General features: G+C 46.3%; 1 protein-coding gene across 1 annotated transcript; it reads left to right on the top strand.

The window, feature by feature from the left end:
- Positions 1 to 13272: 13272 nt before the first annotated feature.
- Positions 13273 to 20336, top strand: LOC119093601 (V-type proton ATPase subunit E). Its single transcript, XM_037216576.1, has 6 exons — positions 13273 to 13513; positions 14671 to 14846; positions 16612 to 16780; positions 17871 to 18022; positions 19028 to 19213; positions 19632 to 20336. The coding sequence occupies exons 1-5, from the start codon at positions 13475 to 13477 to the stop codon at positions 19176 to 19178; spliced, it is 687 nt and encodes a 228-aa protein (XP_037072471.1). The 5' UTR covers positions 13273 to 13474; the 3' UTR covers positions 19179 to 19213; positions 19632 to 20336.
- The last annotated feature ends 5441 nt before the right edge of the window (positions 20337 to 25777 follow it).

Below are 25777 nucleotides of genomic sequence, written 5' to 3'. Positions count from 1 at the left end.
GGCTTCTATCAGGGCCCTCTTATCAAGGCTCTCCATCCTCATGATAAACGACTTCGACACGGAGTCAAACAGCCGGCTCCATACCCGTCTGAGCCCTTGGGTTCCTAACACAATAAGGGGCTTTTGCAAGTCGGGAGCCACAGTGCCTAACAGGGTTCCTGTGGCGGCAAGGGGTCCGAGTCGGCCAGGAGCGGTGTTTGAGCGGGCCCGAAGAGGGGCCGAGGGGTTTCTCGACACCAAAAGATCAACTCCCCCATTGGATGGCTCAAGGGCCCCAAGGGCTGGCTGTATGTCACATAAAGTGCCATTTCCGAAGGCCTGTGATCGCAAATGTCAGTTGAAAAGCCTCTCGCACAGATCGAGGACCCTGAGACAGACATCTATTTCGGTCAGAGTTCACCAGCACCAAACAGTCGGCTCCGTGTCGGTCTGAGCTCTGGGGGCCCATTTCTCAAGAAGGGACAAAGCCGGATCGTGATTTACGCTTGTCGGGGCCCATGCAACAACGCGAGGCTCCTGTTTTTGTCAGAAGCCCACAGTGCATAACGAGATCCCCAGTGTCACCAAGGGACTTCGAGGTGAGCAGGAAAACATTTGTTCGACAGGAACAAGGACGGGACCCCGAGTGATAGAGGGCCTCTTGCGTTGGTCGGGGCTCCCCGGCAGTGAAGGGAAGCCTGAGAATTTATGATGAGTGTTCATATTGAGAAAACGGAACGGTTCTATGCCAGTCAGGGCCCCAGTGTCAAACGGTGGGGGGCACGGTATAAAACAGTACGGAATTGATGCCCCCCCCCCCCCCGCGTCAGGGAGGCCGTCTGATGGGCTATTTCCAGAGATCTGTTTTTTGGTTGGCAGCCTTTTCACTATCAAGGGGTGTTCTGTCAACCCTGTGCCCCCCCCCCCCCCCTCCTGCCAAGGCTTTTGTTGCGTGCCTAATGATGATCGTGGGAATAAGACGACGTGCTCTGCAAGCCATGCAGCAAGCCACGACATGCACTTACATGGATACTGAAGACGTGCACATCAGGCTTATTCCCAGTAGGGCGGCAGGAGCATTAGCATGTATTCGCACCCAAAACAAACAGATAATGGCAGATGTACGTGTCCAGCGAGCCGCCGACCTAGCGCGTGGACCCAATGCTCCCTTCACCTCGCCAATGTGCTGGCCGGCCGGTCTCGCAGGGACTGACGAGACAGATCTGAGAGTCCCGACAGCGCGCAGCCAGTTCTCACTGGCTAACATTAAGATGTACTGAAAATCGACCTTGGTGCCGGACAACATTTATGTCCGTCCATGCGGCATGCTGGGACCTTTGATATCAGGATGAGGTACCGCGTCTTTCAGCAAATTACTCGTACCGAAATTAATAATATCTGCGTCTGCATTTTGTAGTTCAAAGGTTACTGATGTGTAATTTAAGAATAGTGACGTAAACGCCCACCATATATATATATATATATATATATATATATATATATATATATATATATATATATATAAATGCCAGTATATCTTGGCAGGATGTTTCTTGCATGTCATTCTTCATGCGTGGTTGATTGAAAATGGCTTTTGCTTCCGCATTGACAAGCCTTTTGATGCTTCGTTCGAGGTTCTGGGCTTTCGACTACTCATATCCTCGTGAATAGCTATGCATTCTAACTTTTCGTGACCTTATCTTATCGTCGGAAATATATAAGTGGCACAAGTAACAAGTTTTGAGTTTTTAAAGATGAAAGATTTGCATCGCTATATTAAGAGCATCTTGTCTTAGCAAAAGACAGGAAATTTCTGCCGTTACCTCGATAAGTAAAAATGTACCCGTAATGAAAACACTACAAAAACACATGGCCACATTCAAATGCACAGTACCTACCTCCCACCACCTAATAACTCAAGAGTTGTGCAAGACTTTGTTTAGGTCTGGAGAGAGGTCGTCAATAAATATGAAGGCGTCTTCAATCAGGTGTCCCAGATTTGAAGGTGTCTTCTGTCCCTACACTCTCTGAAGAATGTCAGCGTTGTCCGTCAGTTGTTGTACCAATGTCCTATCATGTTCGTGTCGTATGTGCTCCGCGGGTGCCCCGTCGCACAAGTGCATTGTCAGGCGTCGTGAGAGTGTCGTTATGGCCACTCCAATGAAGTGTTTGGAATGAAGTTCGCAGCCTTCGAGATTAGATTTCAATTGATACACTTTTTCAGTTTTTCGTGTTAGCTCGGGCTGTTTCTCATAAGAAAGTTAGATATTCTCCCAATACCGTAATACATGACAATGTCTACTCTTGGTCGTTCTTGCCTTTTAGGTGTCGAGAGATTATTTCCCGTAGAACTTTTTCGCCTTGTTTATAGGCAGATGTCATTTGATTATGATAATACGGTTCGCCTGCTTTTTGTTTTGCCTTGTCTTGATTTAGTGTTAGTCTTGCCACGTATCATTGCATTTCGTTTTCAACGTCGGAATTTGAAAAGCCGTTATTCACCAAGATCTGTCTGATTCTTACCAATGCCGAATGTGATCTCTTTCATTCAGAGCGATGCTTCAATGCAAGTCTTAGAAATGATCTTATGACACTAATTTTTAGTGTCGAGACATCCACTCTCAGTACTTCAGCACCGTCTGTCGTCAATCTAATTTTGGTACAATGTCGTTCTAGATCGCTGTCCTTGTCCATCAACAGTCACGTCAAGAACGGGCATTACATTTTACACACTTAGGTCTCTTGTGAATTTTAACCCAGATAGTTCATCAAAGATATTTTTGGGATGTTCTAATAGGTCAGTGTTCCTAACCTCCACTTTAATATCGCCTGCATAACGACAGCAAATGTCCAGTTTTCCATTGTCATTTTGTGGTGTGTCGGCTTCTACATGTCCCATAAAGAAATTAGCGAACAAAGACCCAAGCGAAGCGCCTTGGCCTTTCTTACCTTAGCTTCTTTGTCTGTTTTTGTCTTAAGTCTCTTATCTTAATGATACTAAGTCGAAAGCCTGGAACCTCGAACGATGCATCAAAAAGCTTGCCGATGCGGAATCAGTGATCGTTTTTAATCAAACATGCATAAAGCAGCATGCGTCCAATAAATAAATATATGTATGTGTATTTATTTATGTATTGATACATTACACCGTCACGGACACCATGATGGCTGAGCACAAGCACACGACAGCCAAAATGAGAATGCCATTTGTCGTGATGAAGCCATGTCATTTAGCGCTGGACGTTTCTTAAATCTTCATAAAGGCTAAGATTCTCGAATCATTTGCGGAATACGCCCTACCATGACACGTAAGATGAAACCCAAAACTGGAATATCATATGTAATGGTTGCGTTGCTTGTAACGGTAACGTGCGTTGGTAATGAAAAGCTATGTAAGGTATAACAAGTTGAATAAGTCCGAACATAGCCACCGGAACAGGGCCAAATTTTGGAGGTGTAAAGAAGTGACTATGCCCGTTTCACCAAATGGGATACCATTTCATTGCCTGCTGCTTATCGCAAAATATTGCCATTGCCTGCTGCATATTATATAATCACTTAGAAAGTGGCGTAAAAACGCAGAATATCTCAATTACCGTTTATCTAGACAGCCAACAGCATGCGGGTTAAAGTTTGAATGTGCCAGTGAATCATTTTGTTGGCAATGAATTTCTACTTCGGTCACTGCAATTCTGCAAATGTAATAATCTTACCTGCATGGTGTAAGACGTTGTTGGGCACCAAGCTCGAAAATCGAATAAAAAAATCCTGCAAAGTAACTAGTCTTTAATACGATGAGTACCCAACAGCAAATGAAAATATGCACGGTAATCATTACGCTGATATTTGTGGTGTCATTACTGAAGTTCACGAAGCATACAACAGATGTCCTCAGCGTTCACACATACGCGGAGGATCTGCCCTCGGGTATTGACGCCGGGTGCGGACAATGACGCGAGCTGATTTGTTATTTTGACCTCCTCTCTGGGCCGGGCGCGGCAGTGTCTCGCAGGTCGAGTCGAAACCGGGACAACACACATAGCTTCACTACCAAGAGACGGAGTGGACGTCATGTCTTTCATTGCCGGCTATATTTATTAAGACTGGAGGTGGGACCGAGTAACTGATCAGTGTACTGGAACTTTGGCAGTAGCTATGTATTTAGGTTGACAAACCTCTTTATGTGGTGAAATAGCATGGATAGGTGTCATGCCATGCCATATCATATCATATCATGCCAACTTTCCTTTCCCATGGACATTCCTAGACAGAACATGAGGTTATTCAATGAAATGGTTACATCAGACAACCAGTGAATTTCACGTTTACATACTTTGCCAACGGAAACGTACGTCATGCGTACATAATACAGTGTTCTGTAGTATTAACCGCTGCGTGAATGCCCACAACTCTCTGTAATTTCCGATGATGCTCTCATATTTCTACTGATATACCGCTATTTCAACAAGGAAAGCAAAACTGCCCAGTTATATATATATATATATATATATATACGTGTACTTTGGAGGCAGGCTCTCTTGTTGTAAATGACGGCATATTTGTTTTGTAATATCATCTTCTTCAAATTATGGATTTTATGAGCGCATTTTGTCTTTGTGGCTCAATGAGATGCATTAAAGCTCCACACGTTTGCAACGTTTCGTCCGACATAGGACATTATTAGACAATTGCAAGTAAGGGCGATATTCAGTAACACTATATAATGATTTAAACTGCATAACGCCTCATAAAATTACAATAATACATAAATTCGGTAAAGGCCCGTCGCAAGGAAAATTCGCAGTGAACCGATCATGGTGGTTCGGACAAAACCATGAGGAACTCGCTAAAAATTTCCAAAGCAGCCCTCAGCAGGGATCATCATGCCAGCCTGGCAGCAGGCGGCAGACCGTCAAACAAGCGACGTGTGTCCTTTCCGTTAGCCTGGTGGTTGATGAAAGGTCGTTATCGCGGTTGCACACTGCTTCCAGCACTTGCAGCTTCTGCCTGTCAGAGCAATGGGCGAGGATGGTGGTGTTATTAATCGTGAACTATGTGCCCAGTTTGCTCCTATGGGCCTCATTGAGATGGCGACTAGAGCCTCCCAGTGAATCTTGCAGGCGTATTGCAACACGCCTGCCGAGGACTGTGGTCGTGTGGCCTATGTAGGCACCATTAGGATAGTGCGCATAGCCACCGGTATTGCGGCGAAACTGGTACACTGCATTGGTCGTTTTTAGCGCAGGCGGTTCTTGAGTAAGTTATTCCCCATTGCCAGGCTGGTCACTAGGGCTTCGGTAGAAGATGATGAGCTTGATTTTGCGTTGAGGCTGGACAGGCTGGCAGTTTTTGGGCACGATATCTCGGATAATCCTCTCGTCCTTTGTGTAGGCTGCTGTCACGTGGTTCTCAATAAAAAAAAGGGAGAGTGTCGACCTCGATGGTGTCTCACTCTTGGGGCCAGACTGTAGCTGAGCATACCGTTTCATTTTGAGCCGGGATTCTTTTTCGGCCACGTGGGTGCTGTGATCGTTGTCAGCAATAAGTTGGCTTACCTGCTGGAGTTCTTTATGTTTCAGTGGCCATGACAAACATAGTTTGAACGCTCTGTGAACGCACGCCCTTACGACACCTCGTCCGTGTCTATCGAGGCATTTGCTCCTCGCGGTCAAACAATGGACCGAGTTTGGCAGCTTACGATAGATTTCAGGCTCACATTGTCCACTCGATGTATGAATACGTACGTCCAGGAATAGTAGCTTGTTTTCAGCGCTTTTCCCAATGGCAGAGATGAGGATGGACACGTCTTCCAGTTCGCGTTTCAGCTCCGGGAGATGGTTGTCGCCACGTACATCAACAACAGCTTCGTTGATATAACGGCCGCACGTGAATGACTGCAGTTCCATCTCAGCCGAACCTTGTGCCTCGATGTGCGACATGCAAGCTTGGGCGAAGAGTATGTCCAGGGGAGAGCCCATGGCGATGCCATCTACCTGATAAAACAGGCTTCCTTCTGAACATCAGAACGGTGCATTCTTCGTGCAGATTTTGGGCATTTCGGCTTTTTAATGTGATCACGCCTTATCCTGGGAAGCTTAGGCGTGTCACTGAAGATGTTTTCACTTTGGAAAGTTGGCCGCTCCGGTCGAGCAAGACAAATGCTGGTGCTTTATCTGCTCGCCGGATAATAATGTGAGGACTCTCTCTTAATCTTTTCGTCACCTTATTCAATCGTGGTGTGATGAGGATGAATTACGTTGAAACCTGCTGCCGCTGCTGCTAAACGTTGAACTTATCAATACAAGTAACAATGAATATAAGTAACAATAAAAGTAGATCTATTTCATACTAATAATAGACATAACAAGTGATCATTGATATAAATAAACTTAACTAATAATAAATTGAGCTAAGCTGCTTTCAGTACCAGTCTCCGGCCGTGTGATCTGTCGCCTTAAAAAGAATGTGCCACATTCCACATTTGAAGACATTGAAGAGAGCAGCAGAAATGCTGGAAAAGCACAACTACAGCTGTTGACATACTTTTAAGAGAAAAGGACTGCTCTATACAACACCATTTATCCGTTAATTTATGACATAATAATAAATAATGCTCCCCATGACGTCATTGCATGACTGCGTCGTCGCTCCTTGCACAACATCGATTGAGTCAGTTGACGACTGTCGTATCTAGAAGTCGTGCTCACAAACGCCAGCTATGAACGACTCGACAATTACATATTTGATGGCGTTGATGATAATTCATTGGCCGCATGGCCAAAGGAATGACAGGATTTAAATGACGTTTTTATGGCGGTGTGGAAGCCTGGATGATCTTGAAATAGTCTGCATGAAATTGTCCGCACATTTTTTTTTTTTGCCGGCGTGTAGCTCAGACACTGACTGGGTTGGTGACTAAAGAAGGGCAGGGTTGTAAACTGCATCGAATAATCTTCAAAACGGCTATTTCAGTTCACAACCACATACAAATGTGAAACACTCCCTTAAAGGGAGTCGTTCCACAGCGTACGAAACGGAGCGGAAGAAAACGGACTGGCGGAGCGTACGGAAAAGCAGTCGCAGCTGTACCGCTGCTAGTTTCGTGCGCTCCGTCAATGACCACCATGTGTTACCGCCATTTCCACCGTCGCGTATTGCGCAAGTTTTAGGACGCAAATAGATGCAGGCCAGCAATTTTGTGCATATTTCCTTTTCATTGCCCGTCCGTTCCAATGGCTCGGGTCGGTGAAAGCACCTGCGTTCCGATCCACCCACTCGTGGTAGGGCGGGTTTGAGTCGTTTTGAGTGTTCACTTTATGCCCTTGACAGGTATGGCCTGGGGCTGGTGGCAGCGGCTGCGCACAAGGTCAGAAGATGTCAAAAAATATGACGGGCCGCACCAAACATTGCGGCACATCAAGCCTCCGTCACCAAATTCTGTCATTAACCTGGAAATGCGTTATCGCATGGTAAGGGGCCAGCGCTCACACAACAAGCAGTGCTTAGTTGTTTAATTTGATCTCTGATCCCAGAAACCCATTCATTCAGAAAGCTCGGATTAAATATTTAGAAAAGCTGTGCACCTGGAAAATTTGTATGTAGGTGCCTTGCATGATAGCGTCAGTATATAAGACTTTATTTACCCATCACCACACTCCACAAATGACGATTTGTGCTTCAACAACGCTGGTGCGATAAAGTTTCGATTTTAGATGAAGACAAGATCTCAGACGTGCTCATCCGGGGAACGTCCCCATGTTGTTCGCCCTTCCTGCTAGGGTGAGGAACAGGCGACGCCACATGGCACCAGTGGCTAAATGCGTCATGAAGCCAAAATGACGACGACGCCAGCCGGGAGAAATCTGGGGCTTAGCAATAACACACACACACACACACACACACACACACACACACACACACACACACACACACACACACACACACACACACACACACACACACACACACACACACACACACACACACACACACACACACACACACACACACACACACGCACGCACGCACACGCACACGCACACGCACACGCACACGCACACGCACACGCACACGCACACGCACACGCACACACACACACACACAATTGTAAGTACATTCATTAGTATCCGTTTTGTATTCGGGGAAAGTTTTGAAGCTCAAAGCAAGTCACTGCGTTGGACTAGGTTAGTCTGAGGTTAAGGTATAGAAGCCCTCATAACTTGGTTAGGTACGGACAGACTTGGTGAATTTTGCAGATGCATCCCGTTATCTGTTACATGTGCATATACTGGTGTTGTTTAATTTTTAATTAGTCCAAGGTCTCATGATTTGTAGCGGAAAGGTTTTAAATGAGTGCCCTGGCAGTGGTGGGCCAGACTGGCCGGAACCAACTTCAGAGTATTACCCCCGAAAGTGTATTTTCTGCTTCATTGTTAATGAGACACATACGTTACACACTTATATCTTTCAATTCCCGAAACCTCTCAGCAGTTAAATAAAGTAATTAAAATAAATTTTTGAGTATTTTCTGCTTCATTGCTAGTGAGACACCCCTTATACGCTTATATCTTTCAATTCCCGAAACCTCTCTCAGCAGTTAAATAGACTAATTGAAATGGATTTATGAGTATTTTCTGCTCCATTGTTAATGAGACACATCCGTTACACGCTTATATCTTTAAAGTCCCGAAACCTTTCTCAGCAGTTAAATAAACCAACTAAAACAAATTTTGGACCTTAGTTTAATACCTAAAAGGGTAAGTATAAAGTGGCATGTGCTTTATAAAGGATTAAATTTGCCTATGGCCTGGATAATATGCAATTTGCCGATAAGAATTTGCGGCATCGCGATTCTCGCCAGCATGGAGCAACGGAGGACACGTTGGGAAGACCAGGGATAATAGCCATGTTCGATATCGTTCGATCGTTCGTCAACACGCATCCGTCGACTGATGCCGTATTTTGAGGTTTGAATTTCGGGCCAGGAGGAGGACATACGCTTCCTCTCCCTGGCGGCGCTCGCGAGACAACTGCCCCGTTACCGGGCGGCGCGGCCCCGCACAGGACACGACACATGTGGCGCAGTTTCCGGGCTGGCCGTAGGGCCGGGGTCGCAGGGACGGTAAACTAAACAAAACATAAATCTAAGGGGAAACTCGACAGGGGACCGAGAAATGGAGATAAACAGAAGCTCAGAGACGGGACAGCAAATCCGACATTTCACAAAAAAGGGGAACCGTGTAAAGGCAGATTTGTACGGAACAAGCCATATGAATTACTTTTTCCAGTCAGCGCCGAAGGTTAAGCGCAGCATCGATGGTAAATTTTCAGAAGCTTGTGGGTCTCAGCCCCTGCCCCTACCCGCGATTCCCGCGCCCCATTTGTCGCGATGATGCAACTCAAGACACATTAGGAATTTGCATAACAATGACGATTTAGCAAAACGCCAGTTATTTGGCGCTTGATTTCTCATCTATTTCTTTTTAAACAAGTGTCGCGATGGTTTTACGATCTTGTCCTCACATCAAAAGTTGTCGGCGCCACCCCTGAGAAGGGGCGCAAGCTTTACGGATGACAGATTTATCACACTGACGTCCTCGGCCCGCGTTAGCATGCAGGCACACAACGTTTTGAGCAGATATCCCTCCGGCCCTCGTGAGGTGCAAGGTGATCTGGGGAATGACTCGCTGGTTTTTGTTACCAACCATATTTGTGTCCCAGCACAGAGAAGTTGCATGGCATAATGGAGTGAAATGATGTGTCGAAGAAGCCGAAGATGTTTTGTGGAGTAAAGCCGTAACTGCGGGGTCACCGCGATCAAAATCACAACGAAAGAGCTGACGCCGGCGGTTCAAGGCGGCGTGAGGCCAAGACTGAAGTCAAAATTCAGTCGGCATGCCACGCCGAAGTCGAAACCGAAATCAGATCTGAACAAAACACAAAGCCGAAGCCGAGGCCAACGGTTCCAAATGGCATAAAGCGGAGGCCGTAGCCGAACCAGCCGTGAAAAAATGGTTCAAAGCCAAGCAGAGCCCGGATCATTGTAAAATAATTTCGGCTTCGCAAGGCAGAAGCAAAAGCTGACGAAGGTTTCGTGCCTATGCGTAAGCCGAGTGTGATTTTCCCGAAGTTACACAAAACACGCATTTTAAGCCAGTGACATTCTGTAATAGCTGACTAACTTGCTAAGTCAGCGCTTTTTTGTTTTTCGACGTTTTCGAAGGAAAAATAGGTCAAGAAATGTCTGACAGTACATCATTCTCATATATTGTTGGACTTTGGTTCGCAGATCATCATGCAGTTCGCTCGTTTGCGTGTGTGTTGTTTGTCAGCACGTCACGACCACCCAGTTTCCACTCGTCATGCTTCAACTAATGTCGTTACGGGTGAGAAAGATGCCCCTCATATCGATGGGGAAAGAAGACCCATGGGGTGTCTTTCCCCAACGATTACTTGATGCTTTGACACTGATCCTAAGACTTTTTCTGACTTTCACTTCAAAACTATTTGTAGAACAATGCTTTTCAAAAGCGCTATCTCCATATTTTGCTCCCAGTTCCTGACACTTTTGAACGGTTGTGTTACACTCCAAAACGAAGAATTGAAGTGTGCGAATGCTTTTGTAGGCGCACAATCATTAAATGTGTTTGTAATAATCAGGCGATTCTCGTAGTTGTTGTGTCATAACAAAATGATGTAGGGTTTGCTACTTAAAGTTTGACGGTGCTAGACGTCACCGTTGTATTCCTTTAGGGAAAGCTTGAGAAGTTTAATCTAACTCTCACCCCCACCCATGTACAAATCGATTCCCGATCATATCACAGTATAGCACTCTCCGTCATCTACCCAAACTAATGTCACTGCATTGTTTCCACAGATTATCATCCTATTTGTTCATACTATTGCTTAATCAAGTATCTGTCATTTTCAGACTAATAACATGACCCGATCAAGAGCCAGGACATCGCACCGAGGGGCGTATGGCCAAGACAACCTCGTGAAAGCTCTTCAAGGTATCTGCAGCGCATCTCCGCTGCATAAGGTCTCTAAGATGTCTAAAATACCGAGAAATAGATGTTGCGTCGTCAGCAAGACAAAAAGGTACAGATACCAGGCTGTACCGGCAACTTGTTCGTTATGTCATTGTTCCTGAGATTGTGGGCGCACAAGCTAGGACTTTTTTATGTAATTTGTTTCACTAGTTGATTCTGCAAAAGAATAAACGTCAAGCTAACATAGGATGAGCTTGTTCATTTTTTTTAAAGCTTATTTCGACCCTCTGCATTCGACACTAATTGGTACACAATTGTAACACAACACTAATTGCAACACTTATTGTCACACTACACAACACTGTTAGGCACTGTGGGCCTGTGACCGATGAAGGAGCCCTGCATTGTTTCAGGGACACTAACCAATGTAAATTGCGACCCGGCCTTGCTCCTCTTGGAAAATGCGCCGTCAGAGCTGAGACCAACACGGAGCCTACTGTTCGGTGGTGGTGATCTCTGGCCGAAATAGAGAGACGCTCTCTCTCTCGGGGGGGGGGGGGGGGGGTAGGTGCGCCCTGTGCCCTCTCCCTCTGCCTACGCTACTGTGCAGCGCAACGCGGGCGTTGCGATGGTTTTACGACTTCGTTCTCCCCTCCTCTATCGAAAATCAGTGGCGCCGCTCCGAGCGGCTTCGACACGAGCATGCAACTTATTGAGAGCGATTTCAAAATGCCCCACAATTTTTAAATTCAGAGGTAATGGTGGTGATGAGGTGAGATTTCCCTAATACAAGGAAAATATTTCTTACTCTTACAGGGTGGAAAAACAAGAGGATGAGGCCCCCCGGCCCCAAACTTTCTGGAGATCTTACATTAACACGCGCTCGGGTGGGGGTCAAATTGACCCCCCAGAAGGTTTTTCCAGAATAGTTTCCGAACGGCGCGGCGTAGCGGCGCCAAATTTTGCATGGCTGTAGATAATTGAATACCGGATCGTTTGGCATCAACAATTTTGATGTACCTTGTAAGGTCGCTGACTTAAGGCAGGTCAAAGTCAGACCATGCTTTCAGCGAATGCAATTTCTGGGGAATCCCTCAATCTGATCCAACAACGGAGTGTTAGACCAAGCCATACATCTTTGAGATGCTTTCTTAGGCAACACAAAAGTTGAATGAGCAAATTAAATTGACCTAAAATCAGGTATGAAGGTCACACCAAGGTCAAAACCAACCTGCTTTGTTACTCTAGGGCTTGCTGTACAGGATAGTTTCTGGTGCTCATTTCGGGTTTATTGATAGCAGGAACCGCATTATACATCTTCCATGAACTTCTTAGAGGTCAGAATAGGTCATTGACCTAAAATGACCCAGGTCAACATTTTGTTTTAGGAACATACTGCCTAGCATAACCTTTGTCACTTAGTAAAATGCAAACCTTAAAGCAATCTTGTATGATTTTGGTCACCCTGGACTTCAAAAAGTCAAACAAGGTCACTGACCTTGAATGAGAATGTGACCTTTTGCTCAGAACCGGTTATCTAGGTTCTGGGGGCACTTCGGAGACCAACCTGGAACTTGACCTTGTTTGACCTTTTTTGACCCGAAGGTCATGACCTAGGAACGTGACATTTTGACCTAAGTGAGCTCACGTACAGGTCAACACACCCTGGCAATTTGGTGTCTCTAGATTTCTTAGTTCCCGAGATCTCAGGAGGGGGAGCACAAATTGACCCCCCCACCCGAGCAAATGGTATCTAGCCGGCCGCCCGAGCGCGTGTTAACCCTGTATGGACGCAGACTGGAAAGAAATGCTCAAAACATCGTTGTCCACGCCTTCTCAGACATCTTGCGGGCACTTGCGCTCCCCGGGTACGTTGGAAAGCATGAAATCTTTACCAGCACGAAAATATCTGATAATATCCTATTCATATGCATGCAAACGCCATGTAGAACCGAGTTCGAGTGGTAGTTTAGCGCGACACAGAATTGGCAGCAGCACGTAGTTCTTGTAGGGCGCTTGCACTACGCTTGTGGGATATTTTCCACCGCCAGTGCTTAAATAGTACGGCATATCAATATACGCGGTTGGCGACTGCATCGTCCGTCGCGCGTCATATGATGTGCGGGGCGTGCTTCAATGGTTTCGCAAGGAATGCTATTTTTCAGCATAAAAGATTCCTTTTAAATGAATAAAATTTTACAGTACCAGATATTTCTCCCAGGTTTACATTTTGCACATAATTGTATGTCATTTCTATTGTGGAAAACAACGCATTTTGGCTGCTTTGTCTGAGCGTACTTCATTTTCCGTCGCTCGCCCGTGCACCGCTCATCCCGTACCGAAAGGCTCCGGAGTGGTCGCGTTTGTCAAGAGCAGGGCACCGGCCATCTGCTGAATTCCGCGTCGTTCGGTTTGCTGGCGACGTGCCCTGTGCAACGTTTAACACCTGCTTGTAGGTGTGGTGATCTTGTTCTAACTTGGAAGCACACGCCAAGTCATCAAAAATGGGCACGAAAGTGGACGCAGTCGATGTCAACAAACAGGCAAGTTTTACACTGTTCTTAAACTGCAAGTAATATCAAAGCATTTGCAATCGAAATTGGAAACAGTGTTTCTGAAAACTCCAATGCACAAAGTTCCCGGCCAAATTTATCACAAATTTTACTACTTTGGGCTCAGCAGTGTAAAGCTAAGTTTTCCTTTCCTTTGACCCAGGCCTGAGCCTGGCAGCCAGACTGCAAAAATACTTCTTAGCTGTTATTGATACTTCAGATGACATGCACCTGTGCTGTCTGAGTGTGTGCTGAGGGCTTGGCACATGACTGCCACAAGTTTTGATGGGGAGGGTAAATGCTCCAAAGAATGTTACCAGTGTTGGGTTATGTCAAGCTGAATTGCTATGAAGACCAGTGTGCTGAAAGTGGCTGACCATTCAGTGGGATATTGGAGGCAGGCCAGATCCAGGATGCTCTTCAAGTAGATGTCACTTGGTAAAATTTGTACCTCCTGGCTACTAGCAGTAATCCCCTACTGCTTTTCCTGAAATGGGACAGAATTATATCCAGATTACAATCCAAGGTTATGGATTATATTCCTATGCTATTAAATCTATAAGATTCAAAAATGCATCAGAAATTTTGCTATTAAAACATTAAAATTCATTGGTGTCATAGCTGTCATGCTCATCTTGGGCAATCTGGCCTTTGTTTGCTTGCATGCCCTGTACCTGTCTGGCAGAAATTGATGTAAGTAAAGTGGGCTGTGTTTGCCAGGAAAAATTTTGTCCAAGCTCTGCAATATGGTAGGTGAATCTCTGGTCATATGGGTGCTGCATGAGCAGTTGCATGTAGGACTGGATGGAATAATAAGCTGTTATAAAGGTCAACTACAACAGCATGACAATATGGCCCATTGGGTCTTCAAGTTTCCCTTGCCTTGAGAACTATGTGATGTCACATACATGGGGCATTCTGTATGAGATTTTGTGTTTTTACCTGCCCCACCATAACTCTGCATATGTTTGACTATTTCAGGTATTTGAGGCTGCAGGGAACAATCCCACATTGAATTGCCAGATGCATATGTTTGAATTGTCAGTAATGATGACCTCAGTGGTCTTTGGCATTGTGTATGTTGCACAACTCCTGGTAGTTTTTTTGCACTTGTCTTACCTCATGTTCTGTTGTTACTCCCCTTCCAGATCAAGCATATGATGGCCTTTATAGAACAGGAGGCCAATGAAAAGGTTGAGGAAATTGATGCAAAGGCTGAGGAGGAGTTTAATATTGAGAAGGGGCGTCTAGTTCATCAGCAGCGAATCAAGATCCAAGAATACTATGACAAACGTCTGAAGCAAGTCAACCTTCAGAAGAAAATGTAAGTAAACCTGTCTCCCAAGCTTTCTGGCAGAGTAAAATAATCTAGACAGTTGCTGTATTGGTTAACCATGATGCATGATTTTGGTTTCCAAGTCAAACACCATGTACAGCTGGTCGATTCTTCCCTAGGCTCTCACTAACATGGGCAAGAAAATTTGATGTTATGCCAGTGGAGATGTAATGGGCCGTGTGTTCATGGAACAAATCATGGTCTGGAAGAGCTGGCTGGAAAAGAAAACCAGATACAATGTCTCAATTGGCTCTCAATGTCATGCAAGGCATGTGGCAAAATGGAACACTTCTGTATCATGGAGTTTATATATTAAGCAGACAAATGGTGTCATCTAGAGCAGCCTTAAGTGAGCATGTTCAATCATATCTTATGCTTGCCTTAATGCATTCAAATATGAAACATTTCCTTTAACACACCTCTGGGTGGCCATTTGAATATCCTTCACCAGGGTGGGTGGTGGGATGGGGTGTCAATTTGACCTCCTGGATGTCTCAGAAACTAAGAGAGCAGAAGTCATTAATTTCACAGGATTTGTTGGCCTGTGTGTGAACTTACTTTTGGCATGGTTTAAGGTTCTTAGATGATGACCTTTGGGTCAAATAGGGTCAAACAAGGTCAAACACCAGAGTGGTGCCTAAAGAGCCCCAGAGCTTCTCATGCAACCATGGTTAACCTAGGTGCCTGTTCTAAGCAAAGGTTCAGTGGTGATCACTTTGGGTCAGTGACCTTGTTTATCTTTTGAAGGTCATTGTGACCAAAATAATTCAAGACTGCTCTAATTTTTGCATTTGAACAAACATCAGGGATTACAATGGGCAGTACTCTTCCAAAAAACAAAATACTTTTTCTGGGGTCATTTTAGATCAGTGACCCATTCAGCCCACTGAGAAGTCTGGAAGATGTGTAATTTGGTTCCTGTTATCATCAAATTCAAAATGAGAAACACAATTTACCCTTCAAAACAAGTTGTAGAGAAAAATCAAAATGGTATTGCTGTAGGTATGACCTTCATACCCTAACCCTAGGTCAATGGAATTTGTTAGTTCAGTTGTTGTGTTGCCTAAACCATCTTCAAGGAATTATCTCAGACATCTATGAATTTGTCTCACGCTCCATTTTTACATCAGATTGAATGCTTCCCGGGATATTGTCTTTGCTTAAACTGTGCCCTGACTGACTTGCTGTGAGTCAGTGACCTTACAAGGTACATCTAAATTTTGATACCAAGCAATCTGCTGTTCAATTATCTACATCCATGCAAAATTTGGGGCATTAAGAAATCATTTTGGAAAACCTTTCAGAGGGTCAAATTGACCCCTCACCTGGTTCTGTGTTAAGTATGCCTTTGTAAATGTGTTGGCATATTTGATAACTGGGGCCTTTGTTAAATAACCTGTGAACCACTGCAACCACCCATCAAGTATCCATGCATTGCCAGGTAGCTCTTCCCAATAAAATTTGAGTCAGAACCATCATTTGCTGTTGATTGCCAACAACAGACTGGGTTTGAATACATTCATGTATTGCATGTATATTTATATATAATGCTTCTGACCATGCAAGATTTGCAGTGCAGTCTGCATTCATGTCTGAATGCATGCCCACTTTGCACGCGTCTCATGCAGTATGCTATGTGCTAGGCAGTCAAAACCCACTTTATGTTCATGTGTGATGCATCCTGCTCGGCGTCATACGCGCTCGACGCTCAGGTCTGGGAGCCGTCCTGACGTGTGGGTGTGTCTGGCTGCAGTCAGAACTCGAACCTGCAGAACCAGGCACGCCTGAAGGTGCTCAAGGCGCGCGAGGACCACGTGTACGGCGTGGTTGAGGAGGCTCGCCGCCGACTCGGCCAGATCACCAGTGACCCGGATCGCTACGCCGTGGTGCTGCAGGCGCTCATCATGCAGGGTCTATACCAGGTGGGTCTGCTGCCCAAATGTGCCAGAGGCAGGCGCTGCTTAGGCAGGCTATCATTGTCCTGAATCCCTGGGAGAGGGGCAGGTTCCTGGCATCTTCTGCTTTTGTATTTCTGCCATTTCGGGTTCTGTGATGCAGCAGGGTGTGTGGCTTACTTCATTGTAAGTTATGTTCATGCATCCAAGACACTATGTACTGAATATGGTAAGTCTTGTTGAAGTCACAACCCCCCAGCTAGAACCAGCATCTTGGAGAACCATGTGCATCATCAGACAACAGCAACGACCATTGTGTTGTTTCATCCGACTGCCGCCTCCCCCCCCCCCCCCCCCAGAATGGTTAATTTCTTTCGCAGCGTGTACGTGCGCTTGCGTGTGCTATCAGCTACTGCAGCCGTAGGTCACGGTGCGGTGTGGTCCTTCCGTGCTGCTGCTGACACCTGTGTGTGTTGGCAGCTGCTGGAGCCGCAGGTCACAATGCGGTGTGGTCCTTCCGTACCGCCACTAACACCTGTGTGTGTTGGCAGCTGCTGGAGCCGCAGTTCACGGTGCGGTGTGGGTCTTCCGTACCGCCACTAACACCTGTGTGTGTTGGCAGCTGCTGGAGCCGCAGTTCACGGTGCGGTGTGGGTCTTCCGTACCGCCACTGACATCTGTATGTGTTGGCAGCTGCTGGAGCCGCAGTTCACGGTGCGGTGTGGGTCTTCCGTACCGCCACTAACACCTGTGTGTGTTGGCAGCTGCTGGAGCCGCAGTTCACGGTGCGGTGTGGGTCTTCCGTACCGCCACTGACACCTGTGTGTGTTGGCAGCTGCTGGAGCCGCAGTTCACGGTGCGGTGTGGGTCTTCCATACCGCCACTGACACCTGTGTGTGTTGGCAGCTGCTGGAGCCGCAGGTCACGGTGCGGTGTGGTCCTTCCGTGTCGCCACTGACACCTGTGTGTTGGCAGCTGCTGGAGCCGCAGGTCACGGTGCGGTGTGGGTCTTCCGTACCGCCACTGACACCTGTGTGTGTTGGCAGCTGCTGGAGCCGCAGGTCACAATGCGGTGTGGTCCTTCCATGTCACCGCTGACACCTGTGTTTGTTGGCAGCTGCTGGAGCCGCAGGTCACGGTGCGGTGTCGCCAGGCCGATGTCGGTGTGGTGCAGAGCGTGCTGGAGGCTGCCATGGCCCAGTATCGCGAGGCCACCAAGGGAAAGACCTGCCAAGTCAAGCTGGATGATGTGTTCCTGCCAGCCAATGTGTGAGTGGGCCATGAACATGGAGTACATGGCTTTCACCCCATCGGTGGACTTAACACACCCCAAGGTTTACAAAAAAAATGATAATTTCAGTTCAGTTCAGGGTGTGAGGTACAAGTTCCAAATAAGTCCCGGGTTCTCATCTGTACAAGGAGTGTTCAGCACCATTCCATTTGCTAGAAGCTTAAGATTTGATTGGCCTTTGTGGTGTCTATGGACACATTTATTTTTCTCATTCAGGGTCATGTTCATCAGTAACACTGCATGCAAAGCTGGGATTGTTTTTATTTGCATGACATTCGTTTAGTTGTGACTGTAATATGTAAAGATGAAATGCTCCATGTTGCTTTACTTCTTTGGATCATATGAACCATCCGCCATATGTTAAAAGTCTGTACTTGAGGCTTAAGACAGCTGTGTGCAGTTAAAAGTTGCCCATTATTGTCCCCTTCTTCTTACAATCTTTACACCTCATAGTACATGTCAATCCAAGCTATATAAAATATGGTTGTCTTAAAAGTGACAGAAGCTTTTAACAAATGACGGACCAAAAATCGCATCGGTCTACATTGTTTTTCGGGATGCCAAACCTTTAATCTCGGAATGACCTCTTATGTTCAGTGAATTTGAGAGCGGTGGGACCTGTTTACCATGCATCATTACAGATATCGCGGTGACAACAGTGCGCATTTGATCTTCCCTCCTGCCTTCCGTGTTAAATTTCTGTCATCATGATACCAATTGCATATTTTCTTGATGTGACTCTTCACATGTTTCATGATTGCCTAACGTATCGCGATGGTGCGCTAAATTCGTAGTATCGGCGCGTCGAAGGTCCCCCTTTCACTGGTCTGTCATGGCTTCTGTCCCACCTGCCTGTCTTATCTGGGTACACTGATTATGTACACTGGGTACACTGATATGTGCGTGAGTGCGTGCGCGCGCGTGTGTGTGAAGTCTGTTGGTCCAGTGGCTCTGATACTGACCGCCTTGTTGACGCCCACCAGGTGCGGCGGGGTGGAGATGCACACCAAGGGTAATCGCATCAAGGTGACCAACACGCTGGAGTCGCGGCTGGACCTGCTCAGCGGCCAGATGCTGCCCGAGGTCAGAACTGCTCTGTTCGGCCGCAATATCAACCGCAAGTTCGACGACTAGGCCACACTTCGCAGCTGCCACCATCCGCAGCGCCGGTACGTGCTGAACAGCTGTCGGAAAGTCGGGGAGGACAGAAGCATTCGCTGGTTGCACGAGTACCGATTTCGGTTTGAGCGAACTGAGGGTATCCTGTCTGCCTCACCTGCACATTCCAGGACCGAACCCACTTTGAAATAATTTTGGTTAAATGGCTTACAATTCTGCCTTTTCTGCTGGTCGATTATCTTTTCAGCTGCTGTTCATTGCTATATCATATTGTGCTGGATAGCACTGTATGGTTTTCATCTGCCTAGGTGCTTGTTGAGGCTGTCAACCTAATCTTGCCAATCGCTTGCTGATGGTCTGTAAATCATTCACGTGGTACATTTCCGTTGTGTTGGACCGTGTGGGTGTCGGCGCTCTTCGTGTTCTGCATCGCGGGCACTCCATTGATAGTCTGATGCTCCGTTTCAGCGTCTGCCGGAGGTGTTGGTGTTCGGCAGTTTTTACGGGGTGGTACGACCTTCGCTCCCGTGGTTCGACCCAGCCCGCCACGGCTCGTAACCCAGCGATGCTCCCCCGGTGTCGCCGCCTCTGCGGTCCGCCACTGATGTCTCTGCGTGTGTGTGTGTGTGTACGTGCTTGTGTGTGTAGATACGCGCCATCAGTCGGCCGATATGTGATGTATTATGTCTATAGCCGCTCCCGCGAGATTGGTGAATACACAGATCCATTCTTAGAGGGATGAATGACATCGATTGATTACAAACTGTACAGTGGAGTTGCGAGGTACATCACGCGTACATGGGAGCAGTACTTTTGACCTTATTGCTCGCTGATAGATGGCAAAGGGAAAATGGAGATATACTGATACTTCGGTTGTAAACCTTTATCGTAATAGTGCATCGATGCGCGGTTAAGTCAAACCTGCCGAGACTGGCTGAAGTCAGCCAGCGGAAGCACGTACACTGTTTCGAAAGACTTGTAGCTGAAATATCGATGCATCTGTATTTTTCACTTTATCATCTGTCAGTAAGAAATAAGGCCTGCAGCACTGGTCTTACATGGTTAATGGGATATGATATTGTATCGAGATGTGCCGCGTGCGTGGAATCGTCCAGCCATGAATATATGTATAAATTACAGATATTGCGTAGACAGAATATACAGGTAATGGAATGCCTGGTTTATAGTCAGATGAGATGTTGTGGAACCTGAGTTGAATGTGATGCCGGAATACGAGATTGAACGATGTTCTAGGAAATGCACATTTCTGACTGCCTGTAATGCATATAGTCGTTCAGAATTTGCCTTTGTGACGTTTGGGAAAGTAGAAGACTGCGTAATGATTACAACTCACCGCCGTGATACAAGTTATCGGACTCACGTTGCCGACGAACTATAAAGGTCAAGAACTATGACTTACAAGTTCCGGTCCTCCACTCTTCTCTGTCAGCGCTTTTATGAAGCTTTGACGCGTACCGAACATTTGCGAAGATCCCAGATTCATGCACAACTTTGATGGCGTCTCCGAACGGACGTCCTGTGGCCCAAGATATTGTCTGAAAAGAGAAAGCCTGAGTACATTTTGCGAGCTGTCTGTTTTAAAACCAGGGATGTAGACTATGAAGTGTGGAGTTCGCCGCTTCCAGAGAAATCACATTCCTGGGTAGCTGGGATGGCCGTGTTTTTGGGGCCTGGGTGAACTGAATGACATCTGACGTCACGGAAACGTTACCACAGATGAAAGTTCTTTGAAGTGCATTGTATGTAGTCCGGTGAGCAAGTGGCGTGACGCAAAATCACGTTCAATTCTGTATGGAAATTCTGGACTTTCTGAAATATTATTCAAAGTCCTTGTGCAGGGCCTGCACTACGCTTGTGATGCATTTTCCAGCGCACATGCTCAAATCATTCGGTATTTCAATATATGCCTGCGTCCCAGCGTAAAGTTCGTAGCCCGCTCCAGATGCGACCACCGTCATTATTTTTTTCAAGTTTGGAGGATATCATGGTGTTGATGATGATATTCATATTTTTCGGGCGCGTTGACTACATCGATCACTTTGCGACCTACTAAAATGCCACGCATCCATGTGTTCGGTGCGTGCGTGTGTTCCACGCGAGACTGATCCGCTACACCTGATTTGGGTAAATAGGGGTTCGCGTCGTACACTGATTGAACGGGCGAGTACACTATTTAAAAATGGATGTGTTTCATGAAATCTAAAACCACCTTGGTACCACTGATCAGTTTCTGGTCAATCAGGAAGCACAGAGACAGTTCCCGCAAAGCATTGTGGCCAAAGAAGCGCCCGCGCTCGTTTGGCTTAGGCAAAGGAGCGCTTAGCTTCCAGGTTGCGACACGGAACGAGCACGTGGGAGACCGACAATTGGTGATCGCGGCGGAGACAAGTTGGCGGTTGACCTCCAGACAGAAAATTACTGTGGATTTCATCATTATGACCCAAATGAAGATAGGCGTAGGAGCGTTTCAAACGTATATGAAAGGATCCTACCATTTACCGCCTGAAGCAATTGTGTCCAATGCGGTTTAGAGAAGATGGCTGGTTAACTAGGTAAATTGGGATACATGATTAAGGCAGTGCAAAAGTAAGCTAAACGTAACCCAAATCAGCCGAGTTATGCGACGCAACCGCCGGCTCGCTCAAGCACCTCCTTACTGGACGGCAAGTGCTCGTGCAAGACCCCCGTACATATCTGTGGGATCGATCGGGGAGTGTGTGTGCTGGGGGGGGGGGGGGAGGTCATGGGTATCGATAGGCAGTGAAACTACCTGGTGACTGATACGCCTGTCCACGGGCGAATGTCCTGGGGCAACCGCCGTTATCACCGGCGCCCGCCCACCGTTCTTGGTGATCCCGTAAAATAGAGGCAGCAGTCGTAAGGGCAGCGACGATGGCAGCCGCGACGCTGACGGCATGACACTGGATGTGCGATTCGCATGAATCATGCCCCATTTTTCGTCCCCCTCAAATCGCGGGTAGCATCGCGAATTTGTTGGCGGCTGAGATCTCGTCCGCAGCGCCCATCTATGGTTACAGGCCAGATGGGTCCCAGTGACGTCATGCAGTGGTTCGCGCAGGTTACAAGTGAATAGCTCGTTGACTATGTTGTTGGCCGTGGTTCGTGGGGTACCCGATATATGTTGAGTGCTTATGTGTTTTTTGCCGTGAATTTTACCTTTTTTTGTCGTCACATCTAAACTCAAGGTATGTTCGTTATGTTGCATAGTATCACTGCTCTGTTTGTGTGTTTCTTTCAACGATAGCAGCTGAAAAAAGTGTCCGCTCTTTGGGCCCATCCCACTTTTCCGCCGGGAGCCTGAAGACATGTAGATGGGCGCAGAATAACCATCGTAGTTGACGCGCTCTTAAACACCGATTAATAACAAAGTATCTGTAGCCTGTGTGATGTTCTGAAGGGAGGTACATTGCACATACAACAGAGGGAAGTGGGGTATCTGCAAGAGGGGAGGGGGACTTCTGAAGCCCAAATCTGTATTTTGATGCATTGGGTAGCTTGTGGGAGGCAATGTGTGGGTAATTATTTACTCGTCGGATGCCTTGGTGATTGGAACATCATTCTCCCTTGAGTTGAACTTAAAGGGAACATTCCACATTTGAATGCATTGAAGCAGACACCAGAGATGATGACTTAAGATCACTTTTAGCCTACCATATTCTTTAAACTAAAAGACTTCTTTACAACACCATTTTGCTATTGTGTAAATAACCTTCTTGATATGACATTGTTTGATCACAGTTCTACCATGCACAGCATTGACTGAGAGGCCTATTGATGGTAGTGAAATCATGTTCATGAATACACACCACATACCCATACCAGATATAATATACACATGAAAACAAAGCATGACTCAGTTTGTTGTGACCCGTGGGATGACAAGGTTTGAATGATGCTATGGTGGCATTATGGCTGCCTGGATGACCTGGAAAAAGTGCACTTATATGTGGGTGCTTTGCTCAGAAACGAGTGGTTTAGGTCTTAATAATGGCAGGGTTATAAACTGTACCAAATAAACTTTAGAAAGGCTATTCCCAGTTCAAAATGCCTTACAAATATCTATAAAAAATTATTTTAGGTAGACCATTTTATGATGGTATGTGATCCCTTAAGATACCATGTTGATGGGATCCTGGGATCTTTTTTAGGGGTTCCTGGCACATGTCTGCAGTCTTGATGCACTGAAATAAGTGTCATCACCCACAGTAAAAATTTGCAGTGATAATTACTTATAAAGTTTTTCCATGTGTGCACCCATACATAGTTACAGCATACTGTGCCATATTTTTACCAATTTATCCCATGGTAATTAGGACAGAACAATATTAGCAACACACAATGCCCTCAGTAACTGGGCACCATGACAGGAACATAGTTCTTTTTTTGTTGCTGAGCCACTCAACAACAAATGATGTTACTGACCTATTAGTGGTGACAATTCCCTATGATTTAACTCAACCTACCTTAACATAACCTTTTTCTTTCTACCACAACCACGGACTTCACCCACAATCAGCTGCCTCATCCATCAATCATCTTTTTTAGTCATTTCATAGTCACACTCCGAAGCTAGTCATTTGGCTGTTATGGGCGCAAAATGACCGCAGTAGTCGACGCGCCCTAAAACTCCACTCAACAACAACAATCCATCAATCATCGATCAGTGCCATCTTTGGGACCCTGCGGCATACTGGCCGTAGTCATTTGACACTCGCTGAGTTGGGGGATCAAATTGTTCTGAAGGTTTTTTCAAACCGCTTTCCAAATGGCGCGGCGTAACCGCGCAAAATTTTGCATAGCTGCAGGCAATTGAATAGCGGATCGTTTGTTGTCAAAAATTTAGATGTTTCTTGTAAGGTCGCTGACCTGTGGCAGGTCGAAGTCGGGCCATGGTTTCGGCGAGGGCAGCTGCTAGAGAATCGTTCAATCTGATACAACAATGGAGTGTTAGACTGAAGCCATACATCTCTGAGATACTTTCTCAGGTAACTCAACAATTGAATGAGCAAATTACATTGACCTAAGGTCAGGTATGAGGGTCAGACCAGGGTCAAAACCAACCTGTTTCATTACCCTGGGGCTTGCGGTATCGGGACAGTTTCTGGCGCTCATTTCGAGTTTGTTGATAGCAGGGACCGCATTCTACATCTTCCATGGACTTCCTAGAGGTCAGAATAGGTCATTGGACCTAAAATGACCCAGGTCAACATTTTGTTTTCAGGAACGTACTGCCTAGTGTAATCTTTGTCACTTATTGAAATGCAAAACTCAGAGCAGTTTTGTTTGATTTTGGCCACCATGGTCTTTTAAAGGTCAGACAAGGTCACTGACCTTAAATGAGCACGTGACATTTGGCTCAGGAGCGCTTATCTAGGTTCGGGGGGCACTTTGTAGACCAACTTGGAATTTGACCTTGTTTGACCTTTTTGACCCGAAGGTCATCACATAGGAAGCTTAAACTTTGACCCAAGTGAGTTCACGTACAGGTCAACACACCCTGTGAATTTGGTGTGTCTAGCATGATTAGTTCCCGAGATCTCAGCGGGTTCAAATTGACCCCCCTTGCGACCGAAGGATACCCAGCCGGCCACCCGGGCGCGTGTTAATTTTCAAATGTGAAAACAAATCCGTTGTTTTCTGATATTGGCCGGTGCGTTTTGGTCAAAAATTATTATCCAGTCGTCTTATATAGAAAGTTATACCGTGGAAAGAGGTGCGAATCCCATTACGCGCCTCTTCCTTGGGATGATTTCTGGAATGTTTTAAATATTTTTCCGAATGGCTTGCATGGGTAGCTGCTGGGCTCAGAGTGCATTCTAAGCAAAACGCATTGTTTGCACCCTAAAACCGCCACCCAAGTCGTGCTGTCCAAATAAACGGCTGGTTTTGCCTCCGCCCTTTCGCCAGGCAGGAATGCGCAGGATTTTACGCGCCACACAACGCTGAGGCACGCCTGCCCCGAACCTGGGTTGACCCCCCTTGACCAGTTGCCAGCTGGCCCTTTCACTCTAGTCGGGAAAGCAATATGCCCGCTCTTGGACTCGTACCCAGTGCCGCTGGCGCTGTCCAACATTTTCCCCAGACCACCAGGCCACGGATATGGGAGGCATATTTAGATAAGCAAGCTGTGATCTTTCTTTGAGTTTTTGGTCAGAGTCTGGATAATTACCAAAGCAAATCTGAAATGAAGTGAACTTATGATATTAAGTAGAGAAGGCAACATAATAAGATGTTTATACAGATATACAACAACATTTTCTCTACGATACCCTATAATGATCACAAGAAAATTACGTTTCGGAATTGTGCTGCTTAACTACTGGAGATTCCTACGACCACGGACGTTCATGGTGTTAAGGGCGATGGTGGAATATGCGTTTAAGGCTTCTTTGGCCCGCGCTCGGATTGGGATCGATGCGGCCCCGGAAGGTTTTTCACAGCATAATTTCCGAATGGCGCAGCGCTGCTGTGGCAAATTTTGCATAACTGCAGGCAATGGACCAGCGGATCTTTTGATGAAAAAATTGATGTACCTTGTAGTACTGAATTGCTCTCAGAGCTATTGAAAAATC

Source organism: Pollicipes pollicipes, unplaced genomic scaffold (genome assembly GCF_011947565.3).
Source record: "Pollicipes pollicipes isolate AB1234 unplaced genomic scaffold, Ppol_2.1 Scaffold_4002;HRSCAF=4701_pilon_pilon_pilon, whole genome shotgun sequence".
NCBI lineage: Eukaryota > Metazoa > Arthropoda > Thecostraca > Pollicipedomorpha > Pollicipedidae > Pollicipes > Pollicipes pollicipes.
Note: the sequence above shows the minus strand (reverse complement) of the source record. Positions and strands in the feature narration are given on the sequence as shown.

Coding starts and splice junctions, on each gene's coding strand:
- LOC119093601 (XM_037216576.1), top strand. CDS start 13,475: ATGGGCACGAAAGTGGACGCAGTCGATGTCAACAAACAG. Junction 13,514..14,670: donor CAGTCGATGTCAACAAACAG/GCAAGTTTTACA, acceptor CTCCCCTTCCAG/ATCAAGCATATGATGGCCTT. Junction 14,847..16,611: donor GTCAACCTTCAGAAGAAAAT/GTAAGTAAACCT, acceptor GTCTGGCTGCAG/TCAGAACTCGAACCTGCAGA.